This window comes from Drosophila grimshawi, unplaced genomic scaffold (assembly GCF_018153295.1).
Source record: "Drosophila grimshawi isolate 15287-2541.00 unplaced genomic scaffold, ASM1815329v1 contig_848, whole genome shotgun sequence".
Taxonomy (NCBI): domain Eukaryota; kingdom Metazoa; phylum Arthropoda; class Insecta; order Diptera; family Drosophilidae; genus Drosophila; species Drosophila grimshawi.
Genome location: NW_025063692.1, coordinates 12,282,246 through 12,295,000, shown reverse-complemented (window position 1 = coordinate 12,295,000; position 12,755 = coordinate 12,282,246). Strand labels below are relative to the sequence as shown.

Genomic DNA, 12,755 nt, shown 5'->3' with positions numbered 1-12,755 from the left:
GGCAGGGCGGTAATTCTCCTCTCTCTCTCGCTCTCCCTGTATCTCTCTCTCTCTCTCCCGCTCTCTCTCCGTCTCCGTCTCTCGCTCGCTCTTTGTTTCTCTGTAGTAGTTGGTTTTTGGGTTCACTGGTTGGTTGGTGTTTTTTTCTTTTTATTTCTTTGTGCTGATTTCGGTCAGGCTTTGGCCTAGTTGTGTTAACAGTGCGCGCGTGGTTTATTTCTGCCCACTTGACCAACTTTTCTCGCGGACGTCTCGCTTGACGTTTAACGCAGACAATCAATCGATCGCAAACGATCGATCTTCAAATAGAAATGCACACAAATAAAATACAAAAACAAAAAACTTGTCGAAAAGAAAGCAAAAAAGAAAAAAAGAAAAAAAAAACAGCAGAGCACAATTCAAATCAAATAGACAAAAAATTGTCGGCGTTTTATCTTTTTAATCATTTGTGTGGCGGCTTTTTGCACACCCGCGCGCGGTTCCGATCGATCGCTATATATACTTATATATATATATGTATATTATATATTGATTTAGTATTAGCAGGCACTTTGAATTTGTATCGATCAAAGAGCTGCGGATCTGGGCGATGCGAACGCTCCAACTTCCGTTGCACAATTGGGCAAACGTTGCTTTCTTGTTGGCTCGAGGCAAACTTGGCGAGGACAACGACGAGCGAGACACTGACAAACAACGAACGGCCAGGCCAGCCAACGGTAAACAACGAATGGGCAAAACCGTAAAACGACAACGACGACGACGACGACAGCGACAGCGACAAACGAACGAAGATGCCAAGCGACTAGTCCGATATGCCAATATCAATCGATCGATCGACGGATCGATCGAACAACTCTGCACGATGATCTCTGCCATCCACAACAATATCTGTAATCCACAATTCCCAATCGTGACTCATGCCACACTCCACGATTCCCAATCTACAAAGACAACAACAACAACAACAACAAATACGAAGCAGGCCGCCACGAATCAATCCAAGCAATCAGCTGATTTTACACGCTCGCTTTTCGAAGCCGCTCAGCTCAACAACGCACGCAACGCGACTCTTTCGCGGTTTTCCAAGCACGAAAACAGCGGACAGCGTTTGGTTTTTCTTTTATTTTTTGGCTCAGGCGCATGAAAATATTTATAATTATATTGCTTATTATTTTTATGCCATATATATATCAAATATTTGCTGCAGTTGTTTGTTTTTCGTTTTTCGGCAGTTGCAACATTTAATTGCAGGAAAATTGCGCGCAGAGCAGATGCCGAAAAGAACATGCGAAGACTTATTGTCTTCGACAGGCAGCCCAAGACACACAGACAGACAGACAGACAGACAGAAAGGCAGACAGACAGACAGACAGGCAGGTGAAATGGAAGAAATGGGGAATGACGGAGGAGGGGGAGGGGAAGGGGGATTGGCGCATAACAGATGTGGACTCTAAGATTCGGGGCGCAACGACACGGGGCGGATGTAGATAGTTGGACCATGCCGCAACTGATGGACAGACAGCGATGAGCAGCAGCCAAGCGCAGCCAAGCATGCGACAGCTGTAATCCACACCCCCCCTCCCATTCCATCCCATCCACACCCAACACACACACTGACAGCTCAATGCAATGGAAACAGAGCAAGAGAGAGAGCGATAGAGAGCGATAGAGAGAGAGAGAGAGAGAGGGGGAGAGAGGGAGCACTGCAATCAAAGGATATGCGCACAAGAAGCCACAAATGAAATGCAATTTATTTCATTATAATGAATCAATTAAAAACAAATAAGAATATTGCCAGTCGCTGGCTAGCCGACTAAGCAATACTCTGTACACAGTGCAAAAGAGGTCGAAATAATATTCAGCTTAACCTTTCAACACGATTCGACATTTTAAGGGTCAAGTCTTGAGAAGCCTTAAAGATTCGATTGCAACACTAATAAATTCTGTTTGTCTCTTTGAGAGCAGAGCAGAGTATGCAACTATAAAACACAGATTAAATAATAATGAATAAGATCTATATAGCTTCCATAGATCACAAGAATTTTGGATAAAACATTTGCAATAAGAATCGAAGGCGACTGGTGGAGAATGCATTCAAAATGAAGGCAAATATTGGACTCACTTTAAATAGTGATGCACAGCCAGCATCCACTGAGGAAGTCAGATGTGAATACCCTTTTTAAATAATTGCAATGGGTATTGATTTAAAAAGGAGTCCGAGCAAAATGCGGCATAAATGGCATTGGAATTGTTTTACGATACGCGGCGCCACCATTATACACTCATCACAAATTGGCATACAAATACACCGAATACATCAGATTGTATATATTATATAGCATATATGCGTATATATATATATAAATGCATATATAACGAACAACAAAAGAACCGAACGAAATACGCTCAACTTTAATTTGATATTCTAAGTTTGTTTATGTTAATCAAATGATTATTGATTTCACTGCTTGAAGACGATGTTGATGATGGTGTTATTCTTGAGCACATATAATAATATATGGATGATTATATATGTTTCTACGTAAATCGATTATAAATTGAATTGCTTGTTTTTAGCCCCAATGAAAAGCTATGCGCTAGTTTTGCTTTATGTGGAAAATTAATCAAATTATCAACGTGTATGTAGAACATCAATTCTCCTCAGCTTTTCAGCTGTAAACATTGTAAAATAATCCGCTCTACCGCGTTGGGTGCTAGCTAAATGGAAGAGCCAAGAGGATGGTGGTGGGGGGGGCAAGAGGGAGTGGCCAGAAGGCCTGGGGCGTTGTCAAAATGGACACGTAATTTTTTTAAAAGTCTTCTATTTATTTATTTTTCTATTTGTCTCTCTCCCTCTCCCTCTCTCTCTCTCTCTCGCGCTGAGGCGACGTCAACCAATCGATATATGTATGTAAAAGCAAAGTTGGCAAACAAGACTACAGGCAGAGGGGGGCGAGAGGTGGGGCGTGGTACTCTGTGTGTGTGCATGTGTGTGTGTGTGTTTATGTTAACGGCTTGGTATCGAATGTGCAATTCAAAGCATGAAACGGTACGACTCAGCGGAAAGAAGAGTAAACAACTTGAGAGCAGCACTGGGAACCCTAAAAATGAAAGGGGAATAGCAAAATATTCATCAAGTGGAGTGCCACAGATACACAGACACACACACACACACACACAGAGTTTGCATGTATCCAAGACAGGCGGCTAATCATAATCAGGTGTCTGAAACAATATATTGTAAAGCTTCCAATCTCCTGCAATGCAAAGCTCCATTTACAGGTGAAATAAACACAGAATAATGTTACCATGATAAGCATTTGCAATGCATTTAATGCAATTGAGAAAAAAATATACGCAAAGCAACAGAATAGAACCAATTTGCATACCTGTATATATATATATATATCCATAGAAGTCTATCAATAAAATTAATTACCTACAGTTTTCTACTTGAAATATTTCGAAAATATTTAACGTTTGAATATTTAGCGATGCAAATAGATGACGTTAATTATTATAGCTGCAATGTGTTGCACGTGCAACAGCAAGTTATTACGCTGTGCAAAATTATGCAACTGGCAGAAGAAAGCCCCATAATATATATATATATATATTCTTGATCACCATCGAGAGCTGAGTCGATCTAGTTATATCTATCTATCTATATGTGTGTGTGTTTTTGTGTGTGTGTGTGTTGGCGTATACTATACGCAGAGCAAGTTTATTTGAATTTATCGATAGCCCGCGTTTGGCGAATATCGATACAAATCGATTGCACTTTATTACAAAACAAACTAATATTAGCTGGTGCAAGCGTATGTAGAATAGAAATGTATATGTGCGAAGAGAGCAGCAAGATTTATATTTATATATTTTATTTATTTTTATATTTAACAACTGGCTGGCTTCTTTCTTACTTGTTTTGACTAAATTTCAATTAACCGAAAAGATTGACAAAGTAAATATAAACTATTCTCGATTCACTCGACAATCGTTTAGTTTCGCATTTTTCTCTTCGTAATTTTCACTCTAAAACTTTTACTGTTTATCAAGAGTATTTCTGTTGTTTTTCAATCGAATCAAATGTGCGAAAAATAAATAGTCACGCCGCTGGTGACTGGTGACTGGTGACAGTCTCCGCGATGTGTTTTGCTTTGCTGTGCGAAAAGACACCATATGAGACATATGCAAATGGATCTTCGGCGTTCTCTTATCGCATGGATATGGCAAGTCAACTGGGGGAGCTGCATCTCTTTAGTAAGTCAGCTGAATGACAGCTAAATGTGGTTGAAATTAAGACACATTTCTTCTGGCAACTGCGATAGGACAGCAGTCTGTGTGTGTGTGTGTGTGTGTTTGTTTGTGTGTGTGTGTGTTGCTTTGGAGGTGGAGGTGGGAGATGCCTCGACCGCGGGCAAAAAGGCACTTGGCAGGCATCCCATGGACGCCAAGCCAACTCCCACCCATCCATCTATCATCGAGCTGTTTTGCCAGTCTCTCGCTCTTTGCCCCTCACCTTCGCTCTTGTTCTCGCTCTCTCTCTCTCGCTCTGTCTGTCTGTCTCTTCCTTTTGTTCTTACGTTATTCTTAGCGGCAAATTGCATACTTTTAGGTGCGCTGCATTAATTACGCGCCCAAGAAGCCCCAAAAGTGTGGGCGAACAACAAGCGAACGATTGCATAAGCGAAGGCAATGCGAAGAGCAAACCCCGAATGCAAAATCAAATAGCTAAAACGAGAGAGAGAGAGAGAGAGAGAGAGAGAGAGAGAGAGAGAATTCTCGCTGTTTCTGGCACAGCTCGATAGAGTTGTTCAACAGCGAAATAAACCAAACAACAAGAACAACAAAAAGAAAAAGAAAAGAATGAAAAATAAAAGAAACAAGAACAGTTAGCATTCGGCATGGCAACGATTCCATTTGCAATCTAAGCATGATTATTTTCAAATATTTTAGTGCCGATAATCTAAATAATCTTTATGAAATTAATAAAAGTACACACAAAAATATGTTTTTTTTTTTTTACAAAACATACAAATACAAAAAAGGTTCTTCGTACAAGAAATGGAATTCCAATCAGATATTGCCCAAGCCCAATTAACATAACTTTAAAGCTTAGGGACTTGTTTAGACTAAACATGACTCAGCGTTTCATGCTAATCAGGTATTCATATATATGTATAGATGTGTGTTTTTAATCTTTGGAAAAAAACCAAAACAGAACCAATAATCGAGCAATCGATAATGTATCTGTATTTGTACAGTCGTCGACTGTTCTTAAGTGCAAATCTTGAAAGTAGTTGCCAATAATTCGGACAAATAAATATTTAACTCAATATTATGCTTAGATAGACATTTTAGCTGATGACTTTTGACGCCTGATTACAAATATTTGTAGAAAAACAGAAAAACATTTACGTTTAGCAGACAGACTTCCTCCTTAATTATTAGTTAGTGTTCGTTTAGGCAGAGAGGTATCAGATGGTTGCCAATCTTCGAATGTACCGCCTAAAGGTCACAAGACATCTGTTGCCTCCACTCCAGCCTCTCCCCCCTCTCTCTCTCTCTCTCTCACTGTCTCTGCCTCTCTCGACACTCTGTCAGTAGTCAGCCAACAGCAACATCAACAGCAGCTGTTGTTGTTATTGTTGCTGTCAAGCCCCCAACCAACTGACAGCAAAAATTGAAATTAAATCAAATCACAAAATAAAAGGCCAACGCAAAACAAGTTGACAAATGTTTTTAGCCGAGGGTGAAGCAGGGAGCAGGGAGCAGCAGCGGAAAGAAATCCGAAGCTAAGCAAAGCGTGGCAGGCAGGCAAAGAAGCAACAGCTGTCAGCTTAGGCGCTAGCAGAGACACGCCTTCATTTTGCTTTATACATATATACATATATATATAAGTAATATATAAGTAGTATAAGTAGTATATATATATATATATATATGTATATGCATATGTATAGATGATGTGGTTGTTATTTTGGAAAGAGATCTGTTTTATGGGCAAAGCACATGATTATATTAAGACAACAACTTGTGATGATGATAACAACAAAGCGCTGAGAAGCATCTATCTATAAAGCGTACAAATATGTATGTATCTATATACATATATATAAAATTATATATGCATATATATTTAATATGTACATATGCCGGCCATATAATAATAATCAACATCTTTCGCGACTTGACGCCCTCCTTATTTACACTGATAACCTGAACATGCAGTTGTCATGTCATCTTCTTATCACACAAAATCTGAGTGGAAACAACAACAACAATAATACCAACAAGGTGTGCAAGGTATGCATCGAATATACTATAATTTAGCTGACCAACACGAGTAATAGTAATAATAATTGTAGGCGTTGTCTATCGATAATGTGTCTAGACTCCGGAGTCGTAATCCCTTCCCATTTCCTTCCCAGCAGCCCATTGCCCTTATCTGTATCAAAAGTTGTTCAAGTCAAAGATTAACAGGCGCTAATTATACTTAGCGTGAGTTTGCATTAATATAAATCATTTGTAGACTCTTTGAGGTTTACAAAATATTATTTTTATCGAATTTGTTATCATTTAGCATTTAGCAATTCCGGTTCGTCAGAAATGCAGTTCAACCGATATCATTTATCCACATTTATACTAGAACCCATTCGACTCCATATATTCCACAACTCGCATCTTATACTGGAATTAGACTATACCATTAAATAATGTATTTGTACAAACTCTAGTCGATATATATATACATATATATAAGTATATATATTATGGAAGTCTTGTGTGTTTCAGTTCTTTCTCGCTACCCATTTGTATACCCTGAACCCATTAAAAATTGTTGAAAAAGGGTATAATGGTTTTGTGCATATGTATGTAACTGGCAGAAGGAAGCAACTCCGACCCGATAAAGTATATATTTTCTTGATCAGGGTCAACAGCCGAGTCGATATAGCCATGTCCGTCTGTCCGTCTGTTTGTATGAACACGCAGATCTCAGAGACTTTAAGAGCTAGAGACTTCAAATTTTGAATATAGGTTCGCGTATAGCTCGTCTACCAGTCGCAGATCAAGTTTGCTTGAATTGATCCATAACAAATTTCATCAAGATCGTATAAGAGAGACCCAAGTTATAGTCGAAAATATATTCTCATATTGATCTCATTTCCATCAGCAGCAACTTGCAGATCTGCTCACATTTTGGTGCAAAACTTCCAATAAAACTAGAATATATTTAACAGCTGGGTTCAGGGTATATCGTAGTCGAGCGCACTCGACTACATCACTCTTACTTGTTTATATAATAATTTTATTACATTCTCTTTTTTTTCCCGTTTATTTTTGAGACTAATTCCAACGCGCTCGACATTTTAATATCCTGTTTTACTGCCACACTCTGACGTAATTTGCACTATTTAACTAACAGAGTCATATAGTATATCTCATTTAAAGATACTTAACAACATTGCATTCCATATCAGACCACATTGATGTGAAGGGGGCTTTACTATGCAAATGTGCAACTTTATAGGACAGAGTACATACAATATATGTACATATTTATCCAAGTATATATTCTCGTAGTTGAAATATTGTGTAATCTATATACACACATATATATATATATATCTATATATATATGACAGATTGTTAAACAACAACAGAACGTTGAATTACTTTATTATAGAAGCGATGACTTAAGGAAAAAACAAAAGAGAAAATCATCAGCTGGCATAAATCAACCACAACGGCAACATTGTTATTGTCGTCGTCTTATCAATCAGGCAGTCAGTCTGACCAACAACAAAGGCGCAACGATAGCAACAGTGTGTGTGTTGCGAGTGTGGCCTGTTCGCGAAACGGGGCGTGGCACTGAAAAAGGTGGCGGAGACGACGGCGGAGTCGGTTTCGCTTATCAGCTGCCCCAGCAAAACAAAGAACGAGGATTACACAGCGGAACGATTGGAATCGGTACACAATGTTTCCGTTTCAATACATGCATTTATCATTTATCAGAACACCATTTGTACAAAGTGCAAAGTTCAGCAGACGACACTGAAAGGAGTTGCAAATCAAATCCAAGAGAGAACGAGAGAGAGAGAGAGAGAGAGAAAGAGAGATAGACTCGCTTAATCTACCGTTTCGTTTCCATTGTATTTCGTTTATACATACATATAATATATATATATATATATGCATATGAGTAGTAGATTAAGCAGCTGCAGATAATGGACAACAGCCCAGAAATTAACACGAAAAGCTCATTTATTAATACTAATTGATGTATTTCAACAAATCGTTTAGATTTGTTTGGCAATTAATGTTCCAATTCCACTCGTTTATTGAATGGAGCATCCCCTGCCACTATAGACCACATAGTATGTATGTGTGTGTGTGTGTGTGTACAGCTTACCCGATATTACAATTTATAATGAAAAATCTCAGCTTTAAATGGCAGTGGAAATTTTAACACTTACCTAGAAAGAGAAGAGAAACAGAGAGAGGGAGAGAGAGAGATTAGCATAAATGGTTGAAACAATGATAGTGGCTTAAGTAAGAGGAAGTGAATCATTTTTGGATTTTTTTGTAAGCCAAGCAAACTTTGAAAATGCATTGAGATGGATATTTTCTTTTCATAATCAAACTGTAAAACATGGGCCTGTGCTCATAATATTGTATATATATATACCTATATATGGGAATTATATCGATAAATCGATAATAATCGATAGTTGATAAATAGTTATTTACCTAAAATGTGCTTAAATTTTTGCACCACTTTGGTCCAACTAACGCAGGATTGTGTTCTAGCCAATTTAGCAGTCTTTACACTCTCGAGACAATCACCGGCATCTTGATTACCGATTACCGATTCAGCCTCCGCTCCCGTCTCAATATCATCATCATCGTCCACATAGCCCGGATCGGGATCGGTGGCATCGTGTCGATCATTGGAGTAACGTCGACCACATTTCGTTCGACTGCCATCGTAATGATTATCATGACTGTGACTGCGAACACGCATCTTCACCAGACTCACATCGGGATCATCATCATCATCAGCAGCAGCAGCAGCATCATCAGCAGAACCAACAGCGGCCTGATGATCTGGATCCGATAGCTGTTTGTTAATCGTTAAACGATTTCTATCACAGTGATTGTTGCTTGTTGTTGTTGTTGTTATTGTTGCTGTTGCTGTTGGTTGCTCTTTGGTGTCATCAAGGCCGCTGGCCGCCAAATTGGAGGCCACCGTTGTGTTGCGCTTCTTGCGCTGCTCCTCGCGCTCCCGTTTGATCAACGCCTTCTGCTGCTTGGCCTGGCGTTGTTTCTGTTTGCGTGCGAATTTCTCGCGCAGCTTTGGGCTACCAAACTCATCCAAATAATACATGGTGTCCTGGAGGCCATCCTTGCGATTGATCAGCTTCGCATCGATATGCGGATCCTCGCTAATCTTTAACAGCGGAAAATAGATGCGTCCATCGGTGCCCAAATTTCGGATATCTCGTCGCTTGGCAGCCGCTGCGGCGACAGTTAATGGCGCCAGCTCCAATGGCAGCTCCTCCTCAGCCTTCACCTGGGCGGCCTGGGCAGCAAGCAAACGTTGTTGCTCCTCATCCACATGGCTGGTAATGTTGATCACAATGCCCGATTGAGTATCATCCTCGTCGACATCGACAGCAACGCCATCATCCTCCTCGTCCTCTTCTTCATCATCGACATCGACATCATCGTCGTCGTCGTCGTGGTGATGGTGCTGTTGATGTTGGTCCTCGTCAAGATCATCCTGATCAATGTCCACCTCGTCGATGCGATCCTCCACATCAAAGCCCTGCGTGCCACCCGTACTATTCGTACTTTTGTATTTCACGTGACGCAGCCCATTGGCGTTGACGCAACTGCCGCTGCCATTGCCACTGCCACTGCCACTGCCACTGCCACCGCCGACGCCCACGCTGCTCAGCTCGAGCGCTGAGGCGGCACGTGTGCGTCCGCGTCCATTAGCAGCAGCTGCAGCAGCAATTGAAGCCACCTGTTCGTTTCCGCTGCTGCTGCCGAGGGATTCGCTGCTGCTGTTCGATTGGGCGCCGCCCGCACCGCTGGAGACGCCTCCATCGCCGTCGCCGTCGACATCGCCATCGCCGTCGACATCGCCGCCGACTCTCTGCTCAATTCCGCTATCCTGACTGAGCAGCAGCAGCTGTTGCTGCTGTTGTTGTTGCTGCTGTCGCTGCCATTTGGGCAGCGGGCCGTGCAGACTGAGGGAGCCGCTGCTGCTGCGCACCGGCGGCAGCTGTTGCAACTGCAGCAGTGTCTGCTGCGATCCGCTGCCACTGCTGCCGCTGCAGAGCTGCTTCTGTGAGGCGCTCGTCACGATGCAGCCACTGTCCGCTGAGCCCGTTGATGTTTGCGTCGAGAACCGCTCGCTCAATGGTATTTTAATTGGTTCACTTATAATGATGATGTTGTTGTTGTTGCTGTTATTGTTGTTGTTGTTGTTGTTATTATTGTTATTATTATTGTTGCAGTTGCTGCTGCTGCTGCTGATGTTGGCCGGTGCCGCCAGCACGGCTGCTGCAACTTTAGTTGTTGCTGTTGTTGCCATCAGGTGTTGTTTCAATTGTTTCTGCAGTTTCTACAACTATTTTGTCACTGTTCTTTGCTGCTTTTCACTTGGCGTTGTCCTTGTGGCTATTTATCTTGCTTTCCTTCGGTTTCTTGTTGTGTGTTCTATATCAAAATAATGTTTGTTTCTTTTACTCTCTTTTCTTCTCTGTTTTCGGTTTCGTTTTCGTTTTCTGCTCTCATTCACTTTCTTCGGTTGCACTGACAACTTTTATTGCTTCAGAGTCACATTGCCTGCTCAAGTAAAATTGCATTTGCATACAAATTATTATTTATTTTATTATTTATTTTTTTAACCATTTTTTGTTGCTTTGTTTTTACTGTTGTAGCTGTATAAACATTATTTTTATTTTTATTTTATTTTTTTCATTTTTTTTTTGCATTTCCTTTACTTTATTTATCTTTTTCGTTTGCCGCTATTTTTAGCAACAGGCGAGCAAAACACAAATTCATTTTAGAAGAATGAAAAAAACAAAAAAAAATGTATATTTTCGTGTTAAAAATATAAATAGACGAAATATTTTCTTCTTAGGCGACTTTCGCTTGCCTGCGCCAAGCAATAAAAACAAAACACATTTAAAAAAAAAGAGGCAAATTTCTACACATACGCACTTGATGAAAACCAAACTGTTGCCCAAAAGAATGTTTTTTTTTTTGTTGTTCTTTTATAAATAAACAGCAAATTGTATTTTGTTTTCTCTGTTATATTTTGCGCTAAGCGCACAGTTTGTGTGTGTGTAAATTGTTGTTATTGCAAAGAATTTGTTATTCTCGCATACACATGGATGTGCGTGCGAGCGCTGTTGAGGTCGCGATTGAACTAAAACTGAAACTGAAACAGAAACAGAAACTGAAATTCAATTTCCAAATTATCAACATAGCGACGTCGCTGCTAACGCTGACGCTGGCGCCGCCTGACGCACATCAAACGCACACTACGCCAACGACGACGACGACGAAGACGATGAGACGACAGCAGTCGCAACGGGCGGCAATGAAACAAGAGAGCAGCAAAAAATATACAAAAACACAACAACAGTTGCCAGAGCCCATAAGCAAGAGCGCCAGCACACAAAAGCACACACACGCAAAAAGCGAAAGTCATTCACTACGCTCAAATGCGCGAAACGTGGAATGAAACAAACTTCTTTCTTTTGCTGCTGCTGCTGCTGCTTCCGCTGCAGTTCAGACAGTGGGAAATTCAATAAACATACAACACATTACTGCTGCTGGCGTCCCTCCTCCCACTCTAATCTTATCACGTCACAAGCCGCCATAATCTAAGCTAATCAGTTTAAATATATATATATATTTATATATATCATCTGCCTAAGCAATGTGATTATTTACAATTGCATTAAATGTGTTAAATCAAGCAGTTTGTGCGGCAGCAAGGAAGGAGTTGCGAGAACAACACCACACGCATATAAACACACACACACACACTGTATGTGTAGCTAGGGTTCGGAGCTTTTAAACTAATTAAATATGTACATAAAGTGAAATAAGTAAATAAAAAAGAGCAACAACAACAACAAAAAGGTTTAGCCATAAGGTAAATGTGTAGTTTGCACGTTGCGATACTCAACTCAAAAAATAAAAAGTGTGCGAACAGTGGAAAATTTTTGAATTGCCTTCAACGCGCGTGCGCCACTCGCTGCTGTTGTTCTTGCTGTTGCTGTTATTATTTATATTGTTCCAGTTCCAATGAACTTGGCGCAAAGCATGTGAAATAAAAGAAGAAAAAAAATTAAAAACCACAAAAAAGCATTGTTGACTATGGACACACGAGTGGGATACGACTCAAGTGGGTGTGAGTTCAAGGAAACAAACCCTTATGACAACAGCCTGACTACTACTTGGGGGCTGGGTGGGTGAGTGATTTGGTGTCGTCCGTCGTTACGAAATGAAATGGAACGAAAACAGTTTGACATTCAAGACGGACAAGCAAGTGTCCCATGCCCCACTCCCCTTTCCCCATTTCCACTCCCCTTTCCCCATTCCCACTCCCTTACCTCTTCCCATTCCCATTCCAACCATATTTCCACAGTCAAACAGAGCCACAACAATGATAAATACAATGGTATTTAGTATATTAACTAAAATGGTTTCCAATTTCAGTTTAGAGTTGA

At 40.5% G+C, this 12,755-nt stretch overlaps 1 protein-coding gene across 1 annotated transcript in view; it reads right to left on the bottom strand.

The window, feature by feature from the left end:
• The window catches only part of LOC6566031, a 23,673-nt gene extending 12,816 nt beyond the window's left edge, over nucleotides 1-10,857 (bottom strand). The window contains exon 1 of the mRNA XM_032738912.1: nucleotides 8,752-10,857. Within this exon, the coding sequence (XP_032594803.1) occupies nucleotides 8,752-10,603 (1,852 nt within the window). The 5' untranslated portion in view covers nucleotides 10,604-10,857. The remainder of the gene's footprint in view (nucleotides 1-8,751) is intronic.
• Nucleotides 10,858-12,755: the final 1,898 nt, after the last annotated feature.